The following is a 23,260-nucleotide window of genomic DNA, read 5'->3' on the forward strand; positions in this document are numbered from 1 at the left end:
GATGGAAGGGCAGGATTTGGCTGTTCGGTGAATCATTGCCATTGTTGAATTGACTTCGCTTGTCAGAAGGTCGCAAAAGGCGATCGTGTGACCCCGGGAAACTGCAATCGTCATCCGTATGAACCGGTTGCCAAGCATCCAAATTTTGATCACATGACCATGTGAAAAAACGCTCATGTCACTTTTTTCAGTGCTGTTGTAACTGCCAACGATCGCGCTACAGTTGTCAGTCAAAGACTCCCGCCAATATGTTTCCCACCCATCAAAGGAACCAAACTTGTAGGGATCCAAGGAAGTTTGGTGGGGTCACGCCGACAGCTACATTCAACTATGGCAGGGGTGTGTCCAACCTTGACAACTGCATACTGGCTGGGGAATTCTGGGAGTTGAAGTCCACAGGTCTTAAAATTTGCCAAGGTTGGACATCCCAATCTATGGCCTTTGGGACGAACCAGGATTTATTTGCTACTTTGTTATTGTTAGTTGTGAAGTTGTGTCTGACCCATCGCAACCCCATGGACAATGTTCCTCCAGGCCTTCCTGTCCTCTGCCATCCTCTGGAGTCCATTTAAGCTCATGCCAACTACTTTGGTGACTCCATCCAGCCACCTCCTTCTCTGTCGTCCCCTTTTTCTTTAGCCCTCAGTCCAGCATGAGGCTCTTCTCCAGGGAGTCCTTCTTCCTTCTCATTAGGTGGCCAAAGTCTTTGAGTTTCATCTTCAGGATCTGCCCTTCTAAAGAGCAGCCAGGGTTGATCTCCTCTAGGACTGACCGGTTGGATCGCCTTGCAGTCCAAGGGACTCGCAGGAGTCTTCTCCCAATTAAGTATCCTCTTCATGGACTACTAAGTATCTACTTAGTCTTCTCTAAGTATTTAAGAGAAGTTCTCTTACTTAGTACTTAGTAGACTAAGTATCCCCTTCATGGATTACTGCCTTGGCTAAGGGGTTTGCGTAGCTCAATGAAGCTATGAGTTACGCCGTGCAGGGCCACCCTACTTAGTCCTACTTAGTGCTACTTAGTCCTGCCAATTTCAATGCATGAGTCATTGACTTCACTCACTAATTTCCAACCTTGCCGTGGCTGAGCTGGCACACCAGAGCTGAGCTAGGGGAAAAGCTTAGAAAATAATCCTGACATAATCAGCTTCTCCCAATGACACGTTCAGGGGTGAGGCTTGGTGGGGATTCGCAGAGGTTCGGGAGAACCTCTAGCTAAGATTCGGTGCAGTTCGGAGAACCCCCCAAATCCCACTCCTGGCTGGCCCCGCCTACCCCTCCCCTCCCAGGAGTCCCCAGGTGGCCCATTTTGGAGGCAGGTAAGTGCAGGAGGCACACAGAGGCTCAGGGAGGGCAAAAAACAGGCTTACCGGAAGTTTGGGGAGGCTGGGAACCGGCCCGTTTCCTGCCTCTAAAAGGAGCCTCAGGAGGCCGTTTTCAACCTCCCGGAAGCTGGAGGAAAGCCTCTGGAGCCCAGGGAGGGCAAAAACACCCCCTCCCCGCCGTGGTGCAGGAGGTAGACTATGCCACGCCCAACATGGCCATGCCCACCCAGCAACAGGGCAGAGAACCCCCTCCTGAAATTTTTGAAGCCCACCCCTGCACAATGTTAATTGAGATGGAAAGACTGTTCACCCAAACAAAAGTGAACCATTTTGGGGAGCTGTTTCAATTCCACACTGAGCTGAGTTTAACGTACGTGTGTTTTCTGGGGGCTTCACCGTTTTTGTCTGCTCTCATGCTTGGGGACATTCTGTTACGTTGGTCAATTTCATTTCATTGGCTTCCTTTTTTTTTCCCCCCATCAAAGACCTTCCCAGAAAATTAAGCAGAGAAGCAGTTTTCCCGAACGTGAAAGTCGAGTTCCTCTTAAGTATGACATTGTGCCAACCAGGTGCCATGACAACTGCAAAAGCTTTCTGCATCCCAACGCTGGCATCCTTTCGTTACACATCGCTTCAGGAATAGATGAAACCTTCTCCGACTTATAAAAGAGTGGAACGGAAGCGAATGCAAAAGGGACAATACAGATGTGATGACGGCAATCGAGCCCAAAATGGGGAAATGAGGGGGAAATTTGTTAAGTGAGCGTTGCCCCATTTTACCACCTTCCTTGTCACACTCACTAACTGATTCCCTGCCATCGTTAAATTAATAACACGGTTGTTAAGTGAATCTGGCTTTCCCCTTAACGTTGCATCTCAGAAGGTCGCAAAAGAGGGTCACATGACCCCGGGACATTGCAACCATCATAAATGTGATCCAGTGGTCAAGCATCAAACAAACAAAAATCACGTGACCATGGAGATGCTGCAATGGTTGTAAGTGTGAGAAATGGTCATAAGTCATTCGTTTCCGTGCCGTTCTAACTTTGAATAGTCTCTAAATGAACTGGAATATCAAGGAATATCTGTATAGGTAGATATGTGACAGAGTATTTCATAATGATGGAAAATATCTTCCCTTGCTAAAATACAGCATAAATTCCTGACAACACAACATTTTTCACTTCCACTTCTACGTCTTTCCTCTTTTTCTGGCAGAGAAACTTAAAGTAGCAGTTGGTGGTGGTAGATGAAGGGCCCCTCCCAGAGGAAATAAAAGAGGAGCGAGAGGGGAGGGGAGTTTGCAGGAGACAATTAGTTCGCTTAATTGGTTCGCGACTCTCCGAGACGCCTTGCCAAGTTTTGCAGAGATCAGCCTGGCAGCTCTCCAAACCAGAGAAGGTCTGTGACTGTAAATCCTCCCTGGAAAGACTTTGCTGGATGTGAATGAATGGAATTCAGAGTCAATTAATAAAAGGTTTTTTTGTCGGGACAAGGAGTTGGCTTCAGGCTCTTGGGAAGCCTCGGTCAAAACAATTTGTTCTAAAAGAAGCCCAGGCTAACTGCATAAGCTATGCATCGCTGCCTCATTTTACCCGGGACTTTTATTTTTCATTAAGTCATCAGCCCATTATGAGATAAGAGTAATTACTTCAAAAGGCAGCAAATGCCAACTCATCAGAGGCAGAACATGCCTGGCTCAAAGGCCGTTATCACCAAGCTTAGAAGTAAATATTCCTATCTCGTGCTATTAGCAAGGTGTTAAACACACTCAAGCTTATCAACCAGGGAATTAGGAAAATGTTATTTGAGTGGTCAGGATCTCCCGTGGATCTCAGGAGAAGGAGCTGCCAATTCTGAAACAGCCCACCAAGGAGACAACAGCCAGAAGCTGGCTTAAGGAATTAACGGAGCCGCCGCCACCACACTGGCCCGAACACAATCCACAAGGCAACAGCTTTTCTGCTCTTCATCGCCTCTCCTTCCGGCTGCCTGGCTCTTAAGAGATAACCCAGTCAATACCCTCAGATGGCCCTAATGCTGAAAAGAAGTGACAATGTGCAGGAGAGCGCACTACTCCTTTTCACGGCCCACGTCTAATCTTTCCTGACTCTGGCAAATCACCTTCGGCTCGAGTACGTTATCTTCCAGCCGTCACGCTAATCAAATTGTGCACAAAAAGGCCCGAAGCTGAGCTGAACAATCTGTGCGATGTCGATCTGGAAGTTGGTTATTCTAAGTCGGGGAGGAAATCTCCACAGGGATAGATCAGACGGTGTCACATTTGGCTTAGACTTCGGGATATAGAGGCAGTAAGGTAAAGGTCCCCCTCGCACATATGTGCTAGTCGTTCCTGACTCTACGGGGCAGTGCTCATCTCCGTTTCAAAGCCGAAGAGCCAGCGCTGTCCGAAGACGTCTCCGTGGTCATGGGGCCGGCATGACTCAATGCCGAAGGCGCACAGAACGCTGTCCCCTTCCCACCAAAGGTCTTCACATAGACTCTCAAACGGTGGAGTGAAACAATATCACTGATATCCAAAGCAGAAACATGGCATTTTTTAAATAACTTCTGCAAGTTTTCTTTCACAAGCTTTGTGTCGTTTGTTTAATCAATATTAAAATAATAACCCACCATTAGATTGGCTCACACCCCCAGCTAAGTTGTAAATAATGGTTTACCATCCCAAATGGCTGGGTTTGTAAAATACCCAGAGCAAAAATCAAACCACACCAGGGGTCTTACTATTAAGGCGAGAACTACAACGAAATACTGCATTCAGTTTTGGTCGCCATGATGTAGAAAAGATGTGGAGACTCTAGAAAGAGTGCAGAGGAGATCCATAAAGATGATTAGGGGACTGGAGGCTACAACATATGAAGAATGGTTGCTGGAACTGGGTATGCCTAGTTTAATGAAAAGAAGGACTAGGGGAGACATGATAGCAGTCTTCCAATATCTCAGGTGATGCCACAAAGAAGAGGGAGTCCAACTATTTCCCAAGGCACCTGAGGGTGGAACAAGAAGCAACGGGTGGAAATTAATCAAGGAGAGAAGCAACTTAGAACTGAGGAGAAACTTCCTGAAAGTTAGAACAATTAATCAGTGGAACAGCTTGCCTCAAGAAGTTGTGAATGCTCCAACACTGGAAGTCTTTAAGAAGATGTTGGATAGCCATTTGTCTGAAACGGTATAGGGTTTCCTGCCTGAGCAGGGGGATGGACTAGAAGACCTCCAAGCTCCCTTCCAACTCTGTTATTCTACTTCTATGTTCTGTGGAATGCGCAAAAGGAAAATGTTCTGAACACATTTCACGCACACATTATTACCAACTCCTTATCTTATGCATTTCCTTTCACGCTGTACTTTTAATAAGTTCATCAGCAATCAGCAAAAGCTTAAAGCTCTTCATTTATAGAGTGGCATGTGAAGCATTTCAAATTCCCAAGCAGCTTCCCTCCCCTCATCCACATCGTTCATGGCGCCCACACCAACCCTTTGTTCTGATCTAGGCTTCCCCAAAAAGCATGAGACAGAGTCCTGGTCCCGACAAAACCCCTTTTATTAAACAAATGTGAATTCCTCTCCTTCACATTCAGCAAAGGCCTGGCAAACAGTCTTTCAAAGGAATATTTATGACCATAGACCTTATCTAGCTTGGAAAGCGGCCGTGTTAATATTTTCCAAATGAGATGCTGTGCAAGGAAAGACGTGGCACAGAGTCTCTGGGATTCACGGACAGATCTTCACACTCCTGAAACCAATCTAATGACCGAAAAAATGAATTGTTTCCTGCAAAAGCCCCCTCCCCTTTGGCTCCTCGTTTATTTTCTATGGGAGGGGCCATTCACCGTCCACCTGTGGCTTTCCTCCCAAGTCTACCCTGATTTATGAGCTGTTCTTTTCTTCTAACAACAACAACAACAACAACAACAACAACAAAATAAAGCTTTTCCATGCAGCATCGCACAAGCCAGGCAACACGATGACTTCAAAGAGAACTTAAAGTTAAGATGTCATCTAAAAAAGATAAAAGACACCCCCTTATTTAAACGCTGGGGGATCTAACTCAAAGCAGATCTCATCACCTTATTAAACCGAAAGTGACACTTATCAAGCGCGGTCATCTTTAATCAGGATTTCTTGAAAAGGAAGGAATGGGGCTATGAGAATTTCAGCCACAGCATGATTTTCCTTTTAGATACGTCCTTTTAGATATACACATCAGGGCAGCAGCCTCTAGACCTTCTTCTCGACAGTCTCCTTATCATCTGGTGACGGTGTGAATCTTTACACTGATAACAGAGAAGCTTGCAAACCAAGATTAAATCAGCTCTCGAACCTTTTATCAGTCTGGGAACCAGCCATGACAAGCCGAGAGAGAAGAGCTACAAAGGAAATGAGAGTATAAACGCCGTTGCAGAGTTGTACCTAATCCTCTATCGGTCCCAAAGGTGCTTTGCTTCTTTGAAGTCACAGGAGCTCAGGGATGGACCATTCTGGGTCTTGATTGGGCCTCTCCAAGAGTCAGAAGACTGGACCATTGAAATGAAAGGGTTTAAATGAAGGTGAATTTACCATTACTAGTTCAGATTCTTGTATAGACTAGAGGTAAGGAAAGGTAAAGGTTCTCCTGCATATGCGTGCTAATTGTTTCTGGCTCTGGGGGGGTGCTCACCTCCATTTCAAAGCCGAAAGAGCCAGCGCTGTCCGAAGACGTCTCCATGGTCATGTGGCTGGCATGACTCAACGCCGAAGGCGTACGGAATGCTGTTCCCTTCCCACCAAAGGTGGTTCCTGTTTTTCTGCTTGCATTTTTTACGTGCTTTCGAACGGCTAGGTTGGCAGAAGCTGGGACAAGTCACGGGAGAAGTCACTCCGTTAGGCGGCGCTAGGGATTCGAACTGCTGAACTGCTGACCTTTCTGATCGACAAGCTCAGCATCTTAGCCCCTGAGCCCCTGCGTCCCTAGAGTAGAGGTAGCACAAAATAAACTTGTAGAGGTTTTGAACTCTGTCCTGGCTCCTGAATTCTTGCACCTGACACCAAGTCTGAGAAACACCAGGCATCTAAAGTGCGACGGTCCATCAGTTCCTGGCAAAGCACAATGAGATCTACTTACATAGGTCTGATGATCCCTAATAAGAATGAAACCCATTCTGCCTTCTGGTTATCTCTGCAAGCTATACTGGAAGCTCTCCTCAGCCTTCTCTGGCTGCAATTACAGAATACTTTCAGAGAACCCTTTTATCGTGCACTAACATCAAAGGAATCATGTTACAAACAAACCCAGGCTCAAGATCAAATAAACGCTTTTGCCGATTCAAACGTATCTTGATATTTATACAAATGGCAGCCAGAATTATTAATTAAACAGAAAGGGCCCTTTAAGAACCTTCTGTCTTTAATTCTGGGGCTTCTTCCCTCTCTCCCCCTCCCAGAAAGAGGGAAGGATAAGCAATGAATGTGTGATAAATGTGTGATAGGATTATTCCTATCCTATCCTATCCTCATTTCCATTCCATTCCATTCTTATTTCTATTCTATTCTCTATTCTTATTCTATTCTACTCTATTCTTTTCTTATTTCTATTTCTATTCCTATTCCTATTTCTATTCTATTCTTATTTCTATTCTATTCTATTCTCTGTTCTATTCTTATTTTTATTCCTATCCTATCCCAGCCTCATTTCCATTCCATACCATTCTTATTTCTATTCTATTCTATTCTCTATTCTTCTTCTTCTTCTACTTCTTCTTCTTCTTTTTCTTCTTCTTCTTCTTCTTCTTCTTCTTCTTCTTCTTCTTCTTCTTCTTCTTCTTCTTCTTCATTCTTATTCTTATTCTATTCTATTCTTATTTCTATTTCTATTTCTATTTCTATTCCTATTCCTATTCCTATTTCTATTCTATTCTTATTTCTATTCTATTCTCTATTCTATTCTTATTTTTATTCCTATCCTATCCCAGCCTCATTTCCATTCCATACTTATTCCCATTCTATTCTAGTTCTAGTCCTTCTTTAGCCATGAAATCCAGCAGGGTGAACTTGGGCCAAACTTGCCATTAGATCTTTGAGAATAACCAATTTTCCCTCTACTGTACAATCTTTGGCTTTCACTCAACTCACAGTTCCCAAGTTTACATTTTTAAAGTCAGCAACAAGAGCAGATTCATTCCTATCCTGTTGTAAAGTGTTCTTTTACAACAGGTATTAACTTTGTTGCGCAACGCCAGAGAAATTCAAACGCAAGGGTAGGCTTTCTCTGACGACTCCTTTTAATTAAGGATCATGAGGTACAAACATTTCGTTCTTTGGCCTTAGCGGGAAACAAATCCTAATCTCTCGATTGTCCAAAAAAAAACTGTCTGGTGATTTTAATCTCCTCTTCTGCTGGTCATCAGTTCCCCTCTTTGGTTAATCTGTGCTTTTCGTGCTTTCTAAAGTACTGAGCGGACCAATCTTTTTCTCAATTTGTCTCACTGGTCTGCCCAATTCAAACCAAAGCTTTCCCCTCCTTTATCTGCTAAAATTGCAGTGTTTCCCTGAAAGTCACACTATCCTCCTCCCATTTCCAATGACAGATTTCAAGAAATCAAGTTCAGTATAAGAGAGGTGGAAGGGACCTTGGAGATCTTCTAATCCAACCCTAGTAGACAACCATTGAAAAAGGAGCCAGCCGTGTGCAGCATGGATGGATGCATGGATGGATGCATGGATGCATGGACAGAAAGGCAGACAGACAGACCAACTCAGATTTGGTACATCTAGCTCAATATTGACCATATCTTCTGAGCCATTCCTTTAAGATAGTCCACTCAACAATCCACTGTACTGCACTTATCCGTAATGCAAAGTCAGAAATCCAGATTTATGAGTGAGGAAGTCTGGTTGGCATTATATTCCAAACAGCCTAAAACTGAACGCAATGTGACTTCGTGAATGAGACGAATGCAACCACTGTCCAGCTTGCCTCTGAAGGTTTCAGACGGGATTCCTTCCAGCACACCAGATATTATTAAATCTGGGGATTTCTGAACGTGGTTTGAACTTTCCACCACCACCTTCCTCCAAACTCTTTTAGCCCTGAGCACGCGACTTGGGAGGGAAAGCCTGTAGCTCATTTATATACTTTCCCCTTTCCTCATGAAGCTGTGACATTCAGAAAATATATCGCAGCCACAAGTCTCTAATAGAATTTGTAATATTTACATCCCGGCTTGAAAAATTGCTTCCTTCTTTCTACCTGCATGCAAAACAGAGTGACAGCCAGTTCCACCCACCCAGCTTTGACTCAGCAAGGAAACGGTGGGTGGGTTGAGCACCAAATAGACTTGGAAGGAATCACATCAAAGATTTTTTTTCCCCTCTAGAAAAAGCCCCAACTTTTCTCCAGCCACGCATTGTGCTTAATTTCCCTGAAGACCTGCAGACTTCCCATTCCAATTGCCTACTAAGAGGATAATTGTGCATTACTCTAAAACGTCTCGCTGAATAACAAATTACAACCATGATTTGGCCGATAGTTTTCCATTTGAGTATCAAAAACAACGGCGGCATCTAATGACCTTGGGCACCATCAAAATATTTTCCCACATGGCGGCTTTAAGAACAATTTCACTTTGTAAACCAGTAGAACTGGCTGGAAGTCAATAAGAGAGGGGAGAAAAGCTTTTCTTACAGGGTTTTTTTTTTTTAAAAAAAACTTATAAATCCAGATTTCTGACTTAGCATTTTGGGCAAACACAATTTTGGCTTGTTCAGTGGGTCGTTTTAAAAGAATGCTTCAGAGAATATGAAACAAGCCAATATTGAGCTAGTTTGGTTTATCCATCCATCATCCATCTATCATCTATCTATCTATCTATCTATCTATCTATCTATCTATCTATCTATCTATCTATCCATCCGCCCATCCATCCATCCATCCATCCATCCATTGTCTATCTATCATCTGTCTATCTATCTATCTGACAGTAGGTAGATAGATAGATAGATAGATAGATAGATAGATAGATAGATAGATAGTCTATCATCTATCTATCTATCTATCTATCTATCTATCCATCCGCCGATCCATCCATCCATCCATCCATCCATTGTCTATCTATCATCTGTCTATCTATCTATCTGACAGTAGATAGATAGATAGATATAGATAGATAGATAGATAGATAGATAGATATAGATAGATAGTCTATCATCTATCTATCTATCTATCTATCTATCTATCTATCTATCTATCTATCTATCTATCTATCTATCCAGACAGACAGACAGACAGACAGACAGACAGACAGACAGACAGACAGACAGAACCAAATCTGATTTGATTTAAATTCATGTTTGGTTGTTGTTGTTTGCTGGTGTAACTTCTAGTTCTTTTTTCCTTTTGGGGAAGGGGTGGTTGGCTGTGAGTTTTACCCATTTCTTTTAAACAGGTAGGTCCCCGACTTATGACCACAATGGAGACCTAAATTTCTGTTGCTAAGCAAGACAGCTGTGAAGTGAGTTTTGTCCCCGTTTTATGGCCTTTTGTGCCACCGTTTTTAAGCGAATGAGGCTTCTCCTTGGTCTTTACCTGTCAGGAGGTCGCAAAGGGTGATGACGTGACTCTGAGTTTTAATCACACCTGAGGCAGGATCGTCTCCTGGTGATTGGCCCAAAGTCATCCAACCGGCTTTCACAGCTAAGGCGGGACTAGAACTCACCTGTTTTCTAGCCTGGGTGTCCTTAACCACTAGACCAAACTGGCTCTTGGTTTCATATGAGATAATAAACATGCGTAACTAGGCTAGGATAGAATTGAAAATTAGCTCAACTCAAAGTGATTAATATTTTCAATACATTCAGAATATGCTCAGCGCGAGGTTATTAAGCATTTAGCCGTAGGCAATTTTACAAGATTTAGTCAGAGCAAGAAGGGGGGGGGGGGAAAACACTCAAGTTAATCTTCACTGATTTAATGCAGAACTGAAGAGATACAGCCACTTGCCAGTTTCCCCAAATCATCCAAATTTTAATCCCCGTTCTCGGAGTTATGGAAGAAACCTTTGCATGGAAGATTCTCTCTCTCTCTCTCTCTCTCTCTCTCTCTCTCTCTCTCTCTCTCTCTCTCTCTCTCTCTCTCTCTCTCTCTCTCTCTCTCTCTCTCTCTCTCTCTCTCTCTCCGCAGCTGTATGATTCTAAGGCTGCGGTTTATATTTAGACACAGTCAAAAGTGAAAATTATCATAATTAAAGCAGGTCAGACTGTTACCCAGTGGGGAAAAAATTCCTATAAAAGAAGAGGTAGGACCGATTTGTAGAAGATATCCAAGTTTCATGATGGGAAGTCCCAAATACATTATATTTCCAAGGAGGAGGAGGAGGAGGAGGAGGAGGAGGAGGAGGAGGAGGAGGAGGAGGAGGAGGAGGAGGAAGGAGGAGGAGGAAGGAGGAGGAGAAGGAGGAGGAGGAGGAGAAAGGAGGAGGAGGAGGAGGAGGAGGAGGAGGAGGAGGAGGAGGAGGAGGAGAAAGAAGGAGGAGGAGGAGGAGGAGGAGGAGGAGGAGGAGGAGGAGGAGGAGGAGGAGGAAGGAGGAGGAGAAGGAGGAGGAGGAGAAAGGAGGAGGAGGAGGAGGAGGAGGAGGAGGAGGAAGAAGAAGGAGGAGGAAGAGGAGAGGAGAAGAAGAAGAGTAAATTGTCCTGATTGGAATTGTAGTATCACAGTCCTCTTTTAAAGCCATGTATTTGTGTGTGTGTGTGTGTGTGTGTGTGTGTGTGTGTGACTTATTTGTTTAATACAATTTGTAATCGCCCCTTCAGAATGTCTGCCTTATGGCTATAGATCAGAAAACAATGACTTTTTTTATCAATGTTTAGCTGACCAAAACAAGAGTTAGAAACAGGGAAATATATAGAAAGATCAGTGATATAAGGAAGGTATGTTAAACCGGTTAAACAAATATTATGGTGGTTGTTATTATTATTATTAATCTTATTGTAATTGATACTAATGCAATGAATATTATCAAACACTTTGATTATCATTTCCTAAAACAATTGTACCCAGGCAACACACTGTTCAATTGAAATTGGAATTTTTTGTATGTTATAAAATAAAATAAAAATGTATTACAAAAAAAGAGAGAAAATGATATAGGAATCCAGAATATATCATTCAAGGCCTACATTGCAGAATCTCTTCCAAGGAAGTTAATAAATGGCCTCATAATAAAGGTAAAGGTAGCCTTCGCACGTATGTGTTAATCGTTCCCGACTCTAGGGGGCAGTGCTCATCTCCGTTTCAAAGACGAAGAGCCAGCGCTGTCCAAAGACGTCTCCATGGTCATGTGGCCGGCATGACTCAACACCGAAGGCACCCAGAACACTGTTACCTTCCCACCAAAGGTGGTCCCTATTTTTCTACTTGCATTTTTAAATGCTTTCAAACTGCTCGGTTGGCAGAAAGTGGGACAAGTAACGGGAGCTCACTCCATTATGCGGTGCTAGGGATTCGAACCGCCAAACTGGCGACCTTTCTGATCGACAAGCTCAGCCTTAGCCACTTTGGGCCTCATAATATAGCAAAGTAAAACAAAGACTTACTTCATAGACCATAAATGGTTGGGTTTACACAGAACATCAAATCATAATCCATGGATTATATGAGACTTAATATTTGTGTTCCCGCAGACATAGGAATCAAACCAAACCACAGGATATTATGGTTTAGTATTCAATCCAGGCCACAATTGCATTCCAGAAACGAGATCTTTCTGATTTTCTCCTAAACGAACACGCTACAATTCATCTTATCTCCACCTCATTGATTGAAAAGCGAAGTATTTATTTTTTTAAAAAAAAAACCTAAATGAAGTTTAATTTGGTTCCCCGGGACTTCTTTTGCAATTGGTGCAAGAGGGGAGGCCATTCATTACCGTAGTAAAATTCCTTTCCTCAACCTGATTTTTCTGTTGAGGACCAACTCAAGGCTTTCTTTAAAAATCACCATGGGCTCTCAGGAAATTGACTTTTGAATTTGGGTGTTCTGAGCTGGACTTCCCTAGAGCATGAATCAAACTCCTTATCCCAACAAAAATCCCTTTTATTAATTGACTGTGAATTCTGCTCCTTCACACCCAACGAAGTCTTTCAAGGGAGGATTTACAGTCACAGACCTTCTCTGGTTTGGAGAGCTGCCAGGCCGATATTTACACAGCTTGGGCAAGGAGTCTCGGAGAGTCACAAACCAATTAAGCGAACTAATTGTCTCCTGCAAACTCCACTCCCCTTTCGCTCCTCTTTTATTTCCTCTGGGAGGGGCCATTCACTGTCCACCTGTGGCCTTACTCCCAAGTCGACCCCTGTTCTTTAGCTGTTCCCTTCGTCTGACAGCTCTGCGCATGCGCACACTGGGAACATGCTCCAGCTGTTCGTCTGCCTCATTGATGTCTGACTCTGAAGGCAGCTCATAACTGTTGGTGACCCTGGCTCCTTCTCTGCCTCAGACGCAGAGCCCTCGTCTTAGCTTTCCTCAACCCCCAGGACTGACCCATGTTCCTCCCCAACCTCCTCACTGTCTGACTCTGCTGCCAGCTATGTCAGCGGCGGCCCACAATATCTATTGAGGACTACACGTTGAGTGCAATAATCCTAAATTTGTTATTTAGGATTATTGTTACCTCTTCAGGTATTTTTAAATAAAAACTTACAATATAATTTCAATGAAGGGAGGACATTTCTGGAAGCCCAGCTGGAAACAGGCCTCCCAAAGCCTCTGCTTCCATCACAATGGGCTTCTAAAGCCTGAGCAATGTATCTCCACGATCCAGAATCAAGGCTCCGAGCACACACATACAAAGAGAAGTCGAGGCTTTGGTGCTTGATATGCAAAGCTTAAGCAGCTCAATGAAACAGCTACAGTGAAATGTCACTTCCTCCCATGACACAGTCACTCTATGCTAAAATAGAACGCGCTCTGTCTGGGAAAAGCTGTCAACAAGAGGAATCTATATGTCGTAAGTTCCAGAAAAGTACCGCGCTTGCATTAAACAAAGGATGGATGACCAAGGTCAACATGGACAGTTCTTCCTTTGAACAGCGTGATTCTCAAAGCAAAAAAGTAAGATTGCCGTGTGAACAGTGACACGGGGAAACGAGGCAATAAAAAGCTTACAATTTTCCTTTTAAAAAAAAACCTAGCTGAATCCATGCAGCTCATTAAACCACGGGTTTGTTTAACGGTAATCTGTTGATACGGCACAATTGGCTTGTTTGATATGCATATCGGCCAAAAGCAAACAAATCACGCCAAAAGGACTCAGTTGCTCCCTCTTTCCATGTCATCGAGTCTTTATAAAAGGTAAAGGTTCCCCTCGCACATATGTGCCAGTCGTTCCCGACTCTAGGGGGCGGTGCTCATCTCTGTTTCAAAGCCGAAGAGCCAGCGCTGTCCGAAGACGTCTCCGTGGTCATGTGGCCGGCATGACTAAACAGCAAAGGCGCACGGAACGCTGTTACCTTCCCACCCATAGGAAGGTGGTTCCTATTTTTCTACTTGCATTTTTACTTGCTTTCGAACTGCTAGGTTGGCAGAAGCTGGGACAAGTAACGGGAGCTCACTCCGTTACGCGATGTTGGGGATTCGAACCGCCAAACTGCCGACCTTTCAGTTCGACAAGCTCAGTGTCTTAGCTATTGAGCCACCGCGTCCCTCTCTGTACTTTAATATCAAGGAGCTCACTCCGTTATGTTATCAGCTTCAAGATGGATGGACTTCAACTCCCAGAATTCCCCAGCCAGCCATTCTGGGATTTGAAGTTCACACATCATCAACCTGACCAGGCTGAGAAATATTGCGTTGAGCTAAGAGAGATTGGACTGGCCCACAGTTACACAGGAAGCTTTCCCTGGAAGCTTCATTCTTTTAATACCCATTTTATTGTGCTTATTTTATTTACGTAAGCCACGCTGAGGATGGGGATTGGGGGTAGCATCTACATGCTGTAAAATAAATAAATAATCCACCTGCCCATCCATTATTCCCTTCTAAGAATGGATTATATTCCAGTGGAAAAACAGCGTCTGAGTTCACTAAAGGTATTAGTGAGGCCATCAGCTCATTTCAATTTAAAAACAGCTACTGGGTTGAAATAGTACCTTACAAACTAAAAGTGGAAAGAAGAAAAAACATATATATAAATCACATTAACATCCAAGCCAGAGTAATGAGCCCAACTGATGAACAGAAGTGCACCCAAAGTTAGTCCTGAAAGGAAAAGAGGCAGCTCAATTTATTCGCATTTGTACAGGTTGACTTACGACCACAATTGAGCCCAAAATTTCGGTTGCTAAGTGAGACATTTGTTCCCTGGCTTGTTTTAAAGAGAGGATTTAATCTCGTGGGGATACGAGAAAGCCTTGCTCAGATTAATAGAGCTGTCCCAGAACTATAATTCCCTTCCTTTTCACCTTACAAGAGGACTGAAGGTGGAACATTCTAGAATAAGGTGGCTAATTCAAGTGTACACTGGCAGGCCGTGACTTATGACAACCATTAGCCCAAATTTTCTGCTGCTAAGCAAGGCGGCTGTTAAGTGAATTTTGCCCCATTTTACGACCTTGGGTGAGTCACTTTGGTTTAGTAACATAGTCCTTCAGTGAATCTAGCTCTCCCATTGAGTTTACTTGTCAGAAGGTTGCAAAAGGGGATTTCATGATCCCAGGACAGATTGACAGAGTTGGAAGGGACCTTGTAGGTCATCTAGTCCAACCCCCCCCCCTGCCCAAGTAGGAGACCCTACACCATTTCTGATGGGCGGGAGTCCGGTCTCTTCTTGAAAACTTCCAGGGATGAAGCTCCCACAACTTCCAAAGGTAACTTCTGTTCCATTGGGTTGATTGCTCTCACTGTCAGGAAATTCCTCCTTATTTCCAGGTTGAATCTCTCCTTGTTCAGTTCCCATCCATTATTCCTTGTCTGGCCTTGGAAAATAGCTGGACCCCCTCCTCTCTGTGGCAGCCCCTCAAATATTGGAAGACTGCTATTCTGTCTCCCCTGGTCCTTCTCTTCACTAGACTATTGGCACTGCAGCTATCATAAATATGATCCAGTTGCCACCTCTCTGAATTTTGATCAGATGTCCATGGTGCAGTGGTCATAAGTGTAGAAAAACAGCCATAAGTCAACTTTTTCAGTACTTCAAATGGTCCCTACTGCTGTGTAAGTTGAGCCCAACCTGCAGCCCTTTTGTATTACAAGGGATAAATACGTGTAATCCAGCCACCTCAGCAATATTTATAGAATTAATTTATTTCTGCGGGACTGCCAATGAAACCTTAGCTCAAGAGAGTGTAAAGCACATCTTTAACTTGGAACTGCCACATAAATAACTAACAGGAGCAATTTCATTTCTATTCTGGGAAACAGGGTAATACGATAGCTTCAGCGTGTTTATGAGGTCCGTGTGGCCTTCCAAGGCATGCAGAGAAATGTTTAATCTGTTACCGCTCCTGACGCACTTTTGACACTGAGCAATTCAAACAAAATTCCCATTAGGGGTTTTTGCATGTCATCGTCCTCCGATACGAATCGTGATTTCAAATTACGATTCTTCTGCAGAAGAGGAAACCCTTTCTTATGCTTTAGTTTGGGATCTTCCATGCCAAAACGACGAGCTTATGAAAGAGGAGAGGAAAAGAAGGAACTTTTGGGGGACGAAATAAAAAAAGGGAAGGAATAGTTGCATTGATCCAGTAAGGCATAAGGTAACGGCAAAGGTTCCCCTCGCACATATGTGCTAGTCATTCCCAACTCTAGGGGGCGGTGCTCACCTCCGTTTTAAAGCCAAAGAGCCAGCACTGTCCGAAGACGTCTCCGTGGTCATGTGGGCGGCATGACTCAACGCCGAAGGCACACGGAACGCTCTTACCTTCCCACCAAAGGTGGTTCCTATTTTTCTACTTGCATTTTAACGTGCTTTTGAACTGCTAGGTTGGCAGAAGCTGGGACAAGTAACGGGAGCTCACTCCGTTATGCGGCACTAGGGATTCTAACTGTCAACCTACTGACCTTTCTGATCAACAAGCTCAGCATCTTAGCCACTGAGCCACCGCATCCCTATACATTGCATACATCATTCTAATAGCCTTGTTTAACCCTGTTTGTTGACTGAATACAATACATTGGGTTCACACAATAGGCGCTCACAAACCAAGCTAATTAAAACGAGACTCGGGGCTTTACGTGTGAATCCCAGCCACTGTGCTTGGGACCCAGTTATCGGTTATCTCCATAAATCTCTGTTGCTTTTATCTATCTTTTTACTTTGATCTTTTCAGCAGCTCCTGGCAACGGTTGGTTGCTGCACTAGAGGTGCCCCCTGCCTCTTTCCCTGTCATCGAGTCTTTATAAAAGATAAATGGTCCTCTCTCACATATGTGCTAGTCGTTCCTGACTCTAGGGGATGGTGCTCATCTCTGTTTCAAAGCCGAAGAGCCAGCGCTGTCCCAAGACGTCTCCATGGTCATGTGGCCGGCATGACTAAACACCAAAGGCGTATTGGAATGCTGTTACCTTCCCACCAAAGGTGGTTCCGATTTTTCTTCTTGCATTTTTAACATGCTTTCGGATTGCTAGGTTGGCAGAAGCAAACAAGTAAAGGGAGCTCACCCCGTTATGCAGCGCTAGGGATTTGAACCGCCAAACTGCCGACTTTTCTGATCAATAAGCTCAGCGTCTTAGCCACTGAGCCACCATGTCCATTTACAATATGCTAAGGCATATTTTAATCACAAGTTACTGAATGAAACCACCATTGGCGGATTTCACACAACACATTAACCCGGAACCAAAGGGGGGGGAAAATAAACAGGTAAACCAACTTAAATCAGTATGGAGGCCTATAGATGTCCAACTCTGATTTAAGTAGTTTATCTGAGCTATAGGACAATACTCCAACTCACTTGGCAAGGAACATTCACATGTTATTATCACAAGTATTAAATCTGGCATTCAAACCACTAATTGCCCTGTTAAACTCGGCCCAACTGTTGTTGTGGCCCATCAGCGGCCAGAAGAGCTTGCAGAAGATTCGGACAGTGAGAAGGTTGGGGAGGAACGTGGGCCAGTCCTGGAATCTGGGGAAGGCTCTGATGAGGGCTCTGTGTCGGAGGCAGAGATGGGGCCAGGGCCGTATGCCAGTTCTCAGCTGCCTTCAGAGTCAGGCATCAGTGAAGCAGAGGAACAGCTGGAGCCTGTTCCCAGTGTGCGCATGCGCAGAGCTGCCAGATGAAGGGAACAGCTAAAGAATAGGGGTTGACTTGGGAGTAAAGTCACAGGTGGACAGTGAATGTCCCTTCCCATAGGGAATAAAAAAGGAGCGAAAGGGGAGTGGAGTTTGCAGGAGACAATTAGTTCGCTTAATTGGTTCGTGACTCTCCGAGACGCCTTGCCAAGTTTTGCAGAGATCAGCCTGGCAGCTCTCCAAGCCAGATAAGGTCTGTGACTGTAAATCCTCCCTGGAAAGACTTTGCTGGATGTGAAGGAGCAGAATTCACAGTCAATTAATCAAAGTTTTTTGTCGGGACAAGGAGTTTGCTTCATTTATCAGCAATATACGAGAGATTAGGGGGAGACCCATAGGTAGGTAGGTAGGTAGGTAGGTAGGTAGGTAGGTAGGTAGGTAGGTAAGTAGATAGGTAGGTAGGTAGGTAGGTAGGTAGGTAGGTAGGTAGGTAGGTAGATAGATAGATAGATAGATAGATAGATAGATAGATAGATAGATAGATAGATAGATAGATAGATAGATAGATAGATAGATAGGCAGGCTTCAGAGTGAAGCAGAAGAGCCAACACCCCGTCTCAATGTCGTCAACCCCCACCTCAAATCTTCCAAACTGGGAAACGAAGGCAACTACAACTCTACAAGAATGTGCAACATGCCTAAAGCCTACATTCACGTCCACTGCAGCAAGAATTCAAACTGAAGTGAAAATTGCCTTAAGGCTGGACGGGGATGCTGGTTTTGAATTTAAAGATCAGTTCACCATCGTTACAGCTGGTTGAGCCTGGATGGTTAGTTCTGCTCTACACCCCGGGTTACCGAATGGCAAGCAGCCAGGGTTGCAAGCCGTATGAAGTCAAAGCCAAAGAAAGCAGGCGAGATGGGATCCCAGATGTTGTACCCTGTTTACCCCCAACGTAAGATTCCACAATTGATAGGGCTTTCGGTTAGGACAGGTAGAGGAAAAAGGATGCCGCACTAGGAGGAGACTCTACGGTGGGGGAACTGGAGTTCCGGTCGGTTCCAGAATTGAACGGGGAGCTTCCGGTTAGGACCTTTGTGGCTCTTTGGGTGTTTAAGGTTGCCGACCCCTGGTCCAGGCAGTCCCTAGGGATCAACATTGACTTGAATGCCCACGCAGTCTTTTCTATTATTTGATTCCTGGCTTGATATGAAATACTCATGAGTTCTGGCCATCATTCATGGTTAAACTGCACTTAGCTGAAGCTCAGATGCAGTTGCCACTGGATAAGAAGTTATTTGCCACTCAACCCGTCGGTCAAAATTCTGAATCGGGTTATATAACCCCCAACGGTTGGGAGATGTGACATCACAGTGCTGTGTCATCATGCCAACAACACAACACACCCAACTTCATGGTGACTTCTACCCAAGGCCTCTCATTAGCAGCCACCTGATGTGGCTTGATGTGAAATACAAACCTAATGAGTTCTGGCCATCCTTCATGGTTAATCTGAAGTTACCCTGTTTTCCCGAAAATAAGACCTCCCCGGATAATAAGCCCAATTGAGCTTTTGAGCGCATGGGCTAAAATAAGCCCTCCCCCAAAAATAAACCCTCCACTGAAAGTATTGCAAGACAGCAGCAGCCATGAGGTGACCACGCTCGCCGCCTCCTGCACCTCAAAAACAATAAGACCTCCCAGAAAATAAGGCCAAGCGCTTATTTCGAGGGTCAAAAGAAAAGTAAAGAACCTGTCTTTTTTCCCGGAGAAACACAGAATATTCCAGGACATCCAGCTTCACAAGGAGATGCAAAATGAAAACTAGCCTTCCTCCTATATCTTGAATTTTGACTCGACCCTTTGGGGGTTAGAGCCGTCAAAAAAATCATGACACTTGCTTTGCTAAATCATTAGATTTAGCATTAGGAAATCATTAGGAAATCAACAGCAGTGAATCCCATCCAGAGGTGGAATCAAAGGCCAGCTAAATCCCGTTTCCAGCCTTCTGAATTTCTCAGTCCTTAAGATTGGTGTTTTTTTTCATCCTTGGCAGCTTTGAAGATGGGTGGACTTCAACTCCCAGAATTCCCCAGCCACTTGGCAATGGATGATGACTCAGTGCTGGCTAGGGAATTCTGGGAGCTGAAGTCCATTCCTCTTCAAGTTACCAAGGTCGAGAAACACTGAAAACAAGACAATGAAATAGTTTGCCGGGTGGAAGAAAGACAAGGAATAATGCATACATGCATAGGAAAACACAATGGTAGTCCTCGACATACGACGATACTGAAAAAGGTGATTTGCAATTGGTCCTCGCACTAATGACCATCGCAGCATGGTCACGGGATCAGGGCAACCAGCATTTTGCAGCATCCCAGGATCACGGGATTGTCCTTTGACACCTTCTCAATTGGCTTCGACAAGCAGAGTCAATGGCGGGTGGGAAGAGAGCCAGATTCACTTAATGACCGTGTGACGGAACGGTTTGCCTTCAGAGGTTTGTGGGAGCTTCATCCCTGGAAGCTTTGAAGAAGAGACTGGACTGCCATCTGTCAGAAATGGTGTAAGGGTCTCTCGCTTGGGCAAGGGGTTGGATTAGATGACCTGCAAGGTCCCTTCCAACTCTTGTTATTCTCTTCTGGTACCCCTGGGCCACGGGCTAGTTCTGGTCTGCAGCCTGTCGGGAACCGGCGAGCGAGGGCGCAAAGCTTCATTTGCACATGGGCAGGATTTAAGTGGCATGCACGAAACCACCCCCTCTCCCCAACATACACGCCGCGACCACCGCTGAAGTCAGCGGAGACAGATAGGTTGGGTACCGCTAACTTGTATAACACTCTGAAACCTGCAGCCCAAGAGGCTCCATGCTTTTTTACAGGCTTGCAAAGATAGCAAGAGTAACCCCATTCCCTGCCACTCGTCCCTTCGACCCAAACCACTCACCCACATGCCCTTAAAAAGCATGAAAGGTGCATTTCTCTTCCTTCTCCCCACCCCCACCCAGCCACCCCCTGGCACTTCTCCGCTACCTGCATTCGGTGAGATTACAGCAGTAACTGCCACTCCTCCGGCTATTCCGCCGATCGGATCGGAATTCATTCCTGGATTTCCGGAGGGTGAAGTATTCGGTCAGCTTCCCAAAAGACGACATGGCACCAGCACAGTCCAATCTTCGGCGTGTGGACATATGCCTCGATCACCCTGGGCGCCCCGTGATGGGCTACAGCCAGCGTGTTTGCTTTAGAGTCCCGAGATGTGTCACCCAAGGCTGACTGTCGAATAGAGTTGGGGGGAGAGAGAGACAGAGAGAGAGACAGAGACAAAGAGAGAGAGAGACAGAGAGACGGAGGGAGGGAGGGAGGGAGGGAGGGAGAGAGAGAGAGAGAGAGAGAGAGAGAGAGATGGACAGAGAGAGAGAAGGGAGAAAAAAATGCAAGGAGTTTAGCCAGAACAAGCTACAATCTGAGATGGATTTCTGCGGGACTCGAAAGCAACACCCAGGCAATGAGATATTCTTAATTAAGGGCATCCTCATGGCACACACACACACACACACACACACGCGTGTGCACACACACACAGAGTGGGTAAAAAAAGAAGAAGAAGAAGAAAAAAGCTTTTGGCACTGACAAAATGCATTTCACAGTTCTAGCTCTAAAGAAAAGATTTTGGCGCAAAGAGGCGCATTTACATAAGAAAGTGGAGTGGGGGAGCTGGGTTTAATTAAAATGGAGGCGGGTGGCTTTTTAGCATGGACTGTAGGAAGGAGGGACTACAGTGCAACAGTCAAAGGTGTTTTTGTTTTTTTAAAATAAAAAATAAACTGGCTTGGAAGCTGGGAAAGACAGTTTTCCCACTTTGGCAAAACCCACTGGGCCAGAGAACGCGGAGAAGACTCTGCTGCCTTTAAGAACCCATGAAAGGAAGAAAACACACACAGGCACGCAAGTCCTTCTAAATACATCCAAACTTTCAGGGGTGTCAACTCATTAACCTTTCACCGGTACAGAGGTACAGTAAATTTGGAGGAAATATTTGGACAAAGGGGGGGGAGGCATATTTAATGCACAGTGTAAACAATACGACAGAGAAGAACACGGCAAACGAACCAAGTCTTCTTTGCCAACTGTTGTGGGTGCCGTGTTAAAAAAGTGGGATGCAAACCGCTTTTGGGGCTGCCTTCAAGCCACATCCGTGAACAGAGGAGGGTTGGGAATCGGTCAACCCCTTTTCCCCCACCACCACCACCAAAAAAAACAATTTTATTTTCCGTAGCAACCCTCTGCGGCTCCATCCATCCGACCACGAGCAAGACGGCTGGCTCAGAAACGGAGCGTCCAACCTCAACTGCCCCCCTGCTTCCCAAAAACAAGCACAGCTGCTTCCGAAACGGGGGCTGCCAAGGGGTGATTTCCCCTGTGTTTTTTCTACGAGACTTCAGCAGTATTTGGAGAAAGATTCAAAGCAATGGTGGCCCACCCTCTTTCTTTCCTTCCTTCTCTCCTTTGGGGACAGGATTCCTCAGAGGTGCCCCCTCCCTTCCAATTCAAAGCCTACGTGCATGCCAGGACACCCCCCCACACACACACACACAAACACTCTCTTTCCTTGTCCTCCTTTCTCCTCCAGTGGTTGCAAATGCCTGAACAGGGGCACAGCACAACATCTGAAAAACACGCACAGGCGAACAGACAGACACACATACACAGAAAGAGAGGGAGAAAGCCGGGGGGGGAGGAGGGGGGGCATGGTGGAAGTCAGAAAAACAAACCCTGTTTAAACCACAATGTCTGTGCACAGGGCACCTGCTGACTTTCCCCAGCTGCACAGCTTTACTTGGGTCTGTTGTGTTCGGCAATCGTCTCCCCGCAGTCTCCAAAGGAAATTCCCCCCACCCTCTCTCTCTCTCTCTCTCTCTCTCTCTCTCTGTGGCTCTTTTTCCCTTTCAGCTGCTTGGCAGTAGTAGGTTAAAAAGAAGAGAGGGAGGGAGGGAGAGGGAGGGAGGGGAGGGAGGGGGAGAGGGAGGGGGAGAGGGAGGGAGGAAAGGAGGGAGGGGGAGAGAGAGAGAGAGTATAAACGAAACTAACGAAGCCTCTTGCTCCCTGCTGAAGATTTTATGAGACCAAAATGCAACCTGGAGAATTTCTTCCCCTCTTCCATCCGATGCCTAAACAATCTCCCTCTCCTCTCCTCCCGCCAAAGTCAGATTTTAAAAAAAGCACAAAACCACCTCTTGCCTCTGGGATGTATTAATAAATAACCCCTCCATCCATTTACTTGCCGGGGGGTGGAGAAGACTCAAAAAAGCGGCATTTGGCTTGCTCGTGGGTCTTCTCACATTGTCCACGCCGCCTGGAGCGCTCTCACTCTGTCCCTTTCTCCCAGGGAGGACGCCGGCCACCCAAACAAATTGTGATCTGCCAAACGAGAGGTCGGGGAAAGCCGAGTGGAGGGAGGTGGGGAGGGAAGCGGAGGAGGGGGTGGGGGCAGAGAGGACAGATGGAGGGGGGGAGACAACACCAGCACTTTTCAGAGTCTCTGTTCCTCCAGCAAGGCTCTTCCAGATGCAGACTGCATTTTTTCGGGAATGATGCCCACACCTTAAGGAAGGATTTTTTGCAACGACGGTTGGTTGCTGATGCAGCTCCTAAGCAACACAACCGGGAAAGTGGGGGGATAATTTCTCACGGACTTGCAAGGTGCGGA

At 45.3% G+C, this 23,260-nt stretch overlaps 1 protein-coding gene across 4 annotated transcripts in view; it reads right to left on the reverse strand.

The window, feature by feature from the left end:
* Nucleotides 1–23,260, reverse strand: part of LOC309398729 (ankyrin repeat and fibronectin type-III domain-containing protein 1-like) — a 284,451-nt gene that overhangs the window by 207,440 nt on the left and 53,751 nt on the right. For 2 of the 4 annotated variants that reach the window (XM_081965883.1, XM_081965880.1), the window contains exon 2: nucleotides 20,584–20,826. The exons of the other annotated variants lie outside the window; for them this stretch is intronic. In XM_081965883.1, coding sequence (XP_081822009.1) covers nucleotides 20,584–20,741 — 158 coding nt within the window. In that variant the 5' untranslated portion in view covers nucleotides 20,742–20,826. The remainder of the gene's footprint in view (nucleotides 1–20,583; nucleotides 20,827–23,260) is intronic. 4 annotated transcript variants of the gene reach the window in all.

The sequence above is a fragment of the Natrix helvetica genome (genome assembly GCF_964273705.1).
Source record: "Natrix helvetica genome assembly, chromosome: 13".
In the NCBI taxonomy this organism is placed as follows: domain Eukaryota; kingdom Metazoa; phylum Chordata; class Lepidosauria; order Squamata; family Natricidae; genus Natrix; species Natrix helvetica.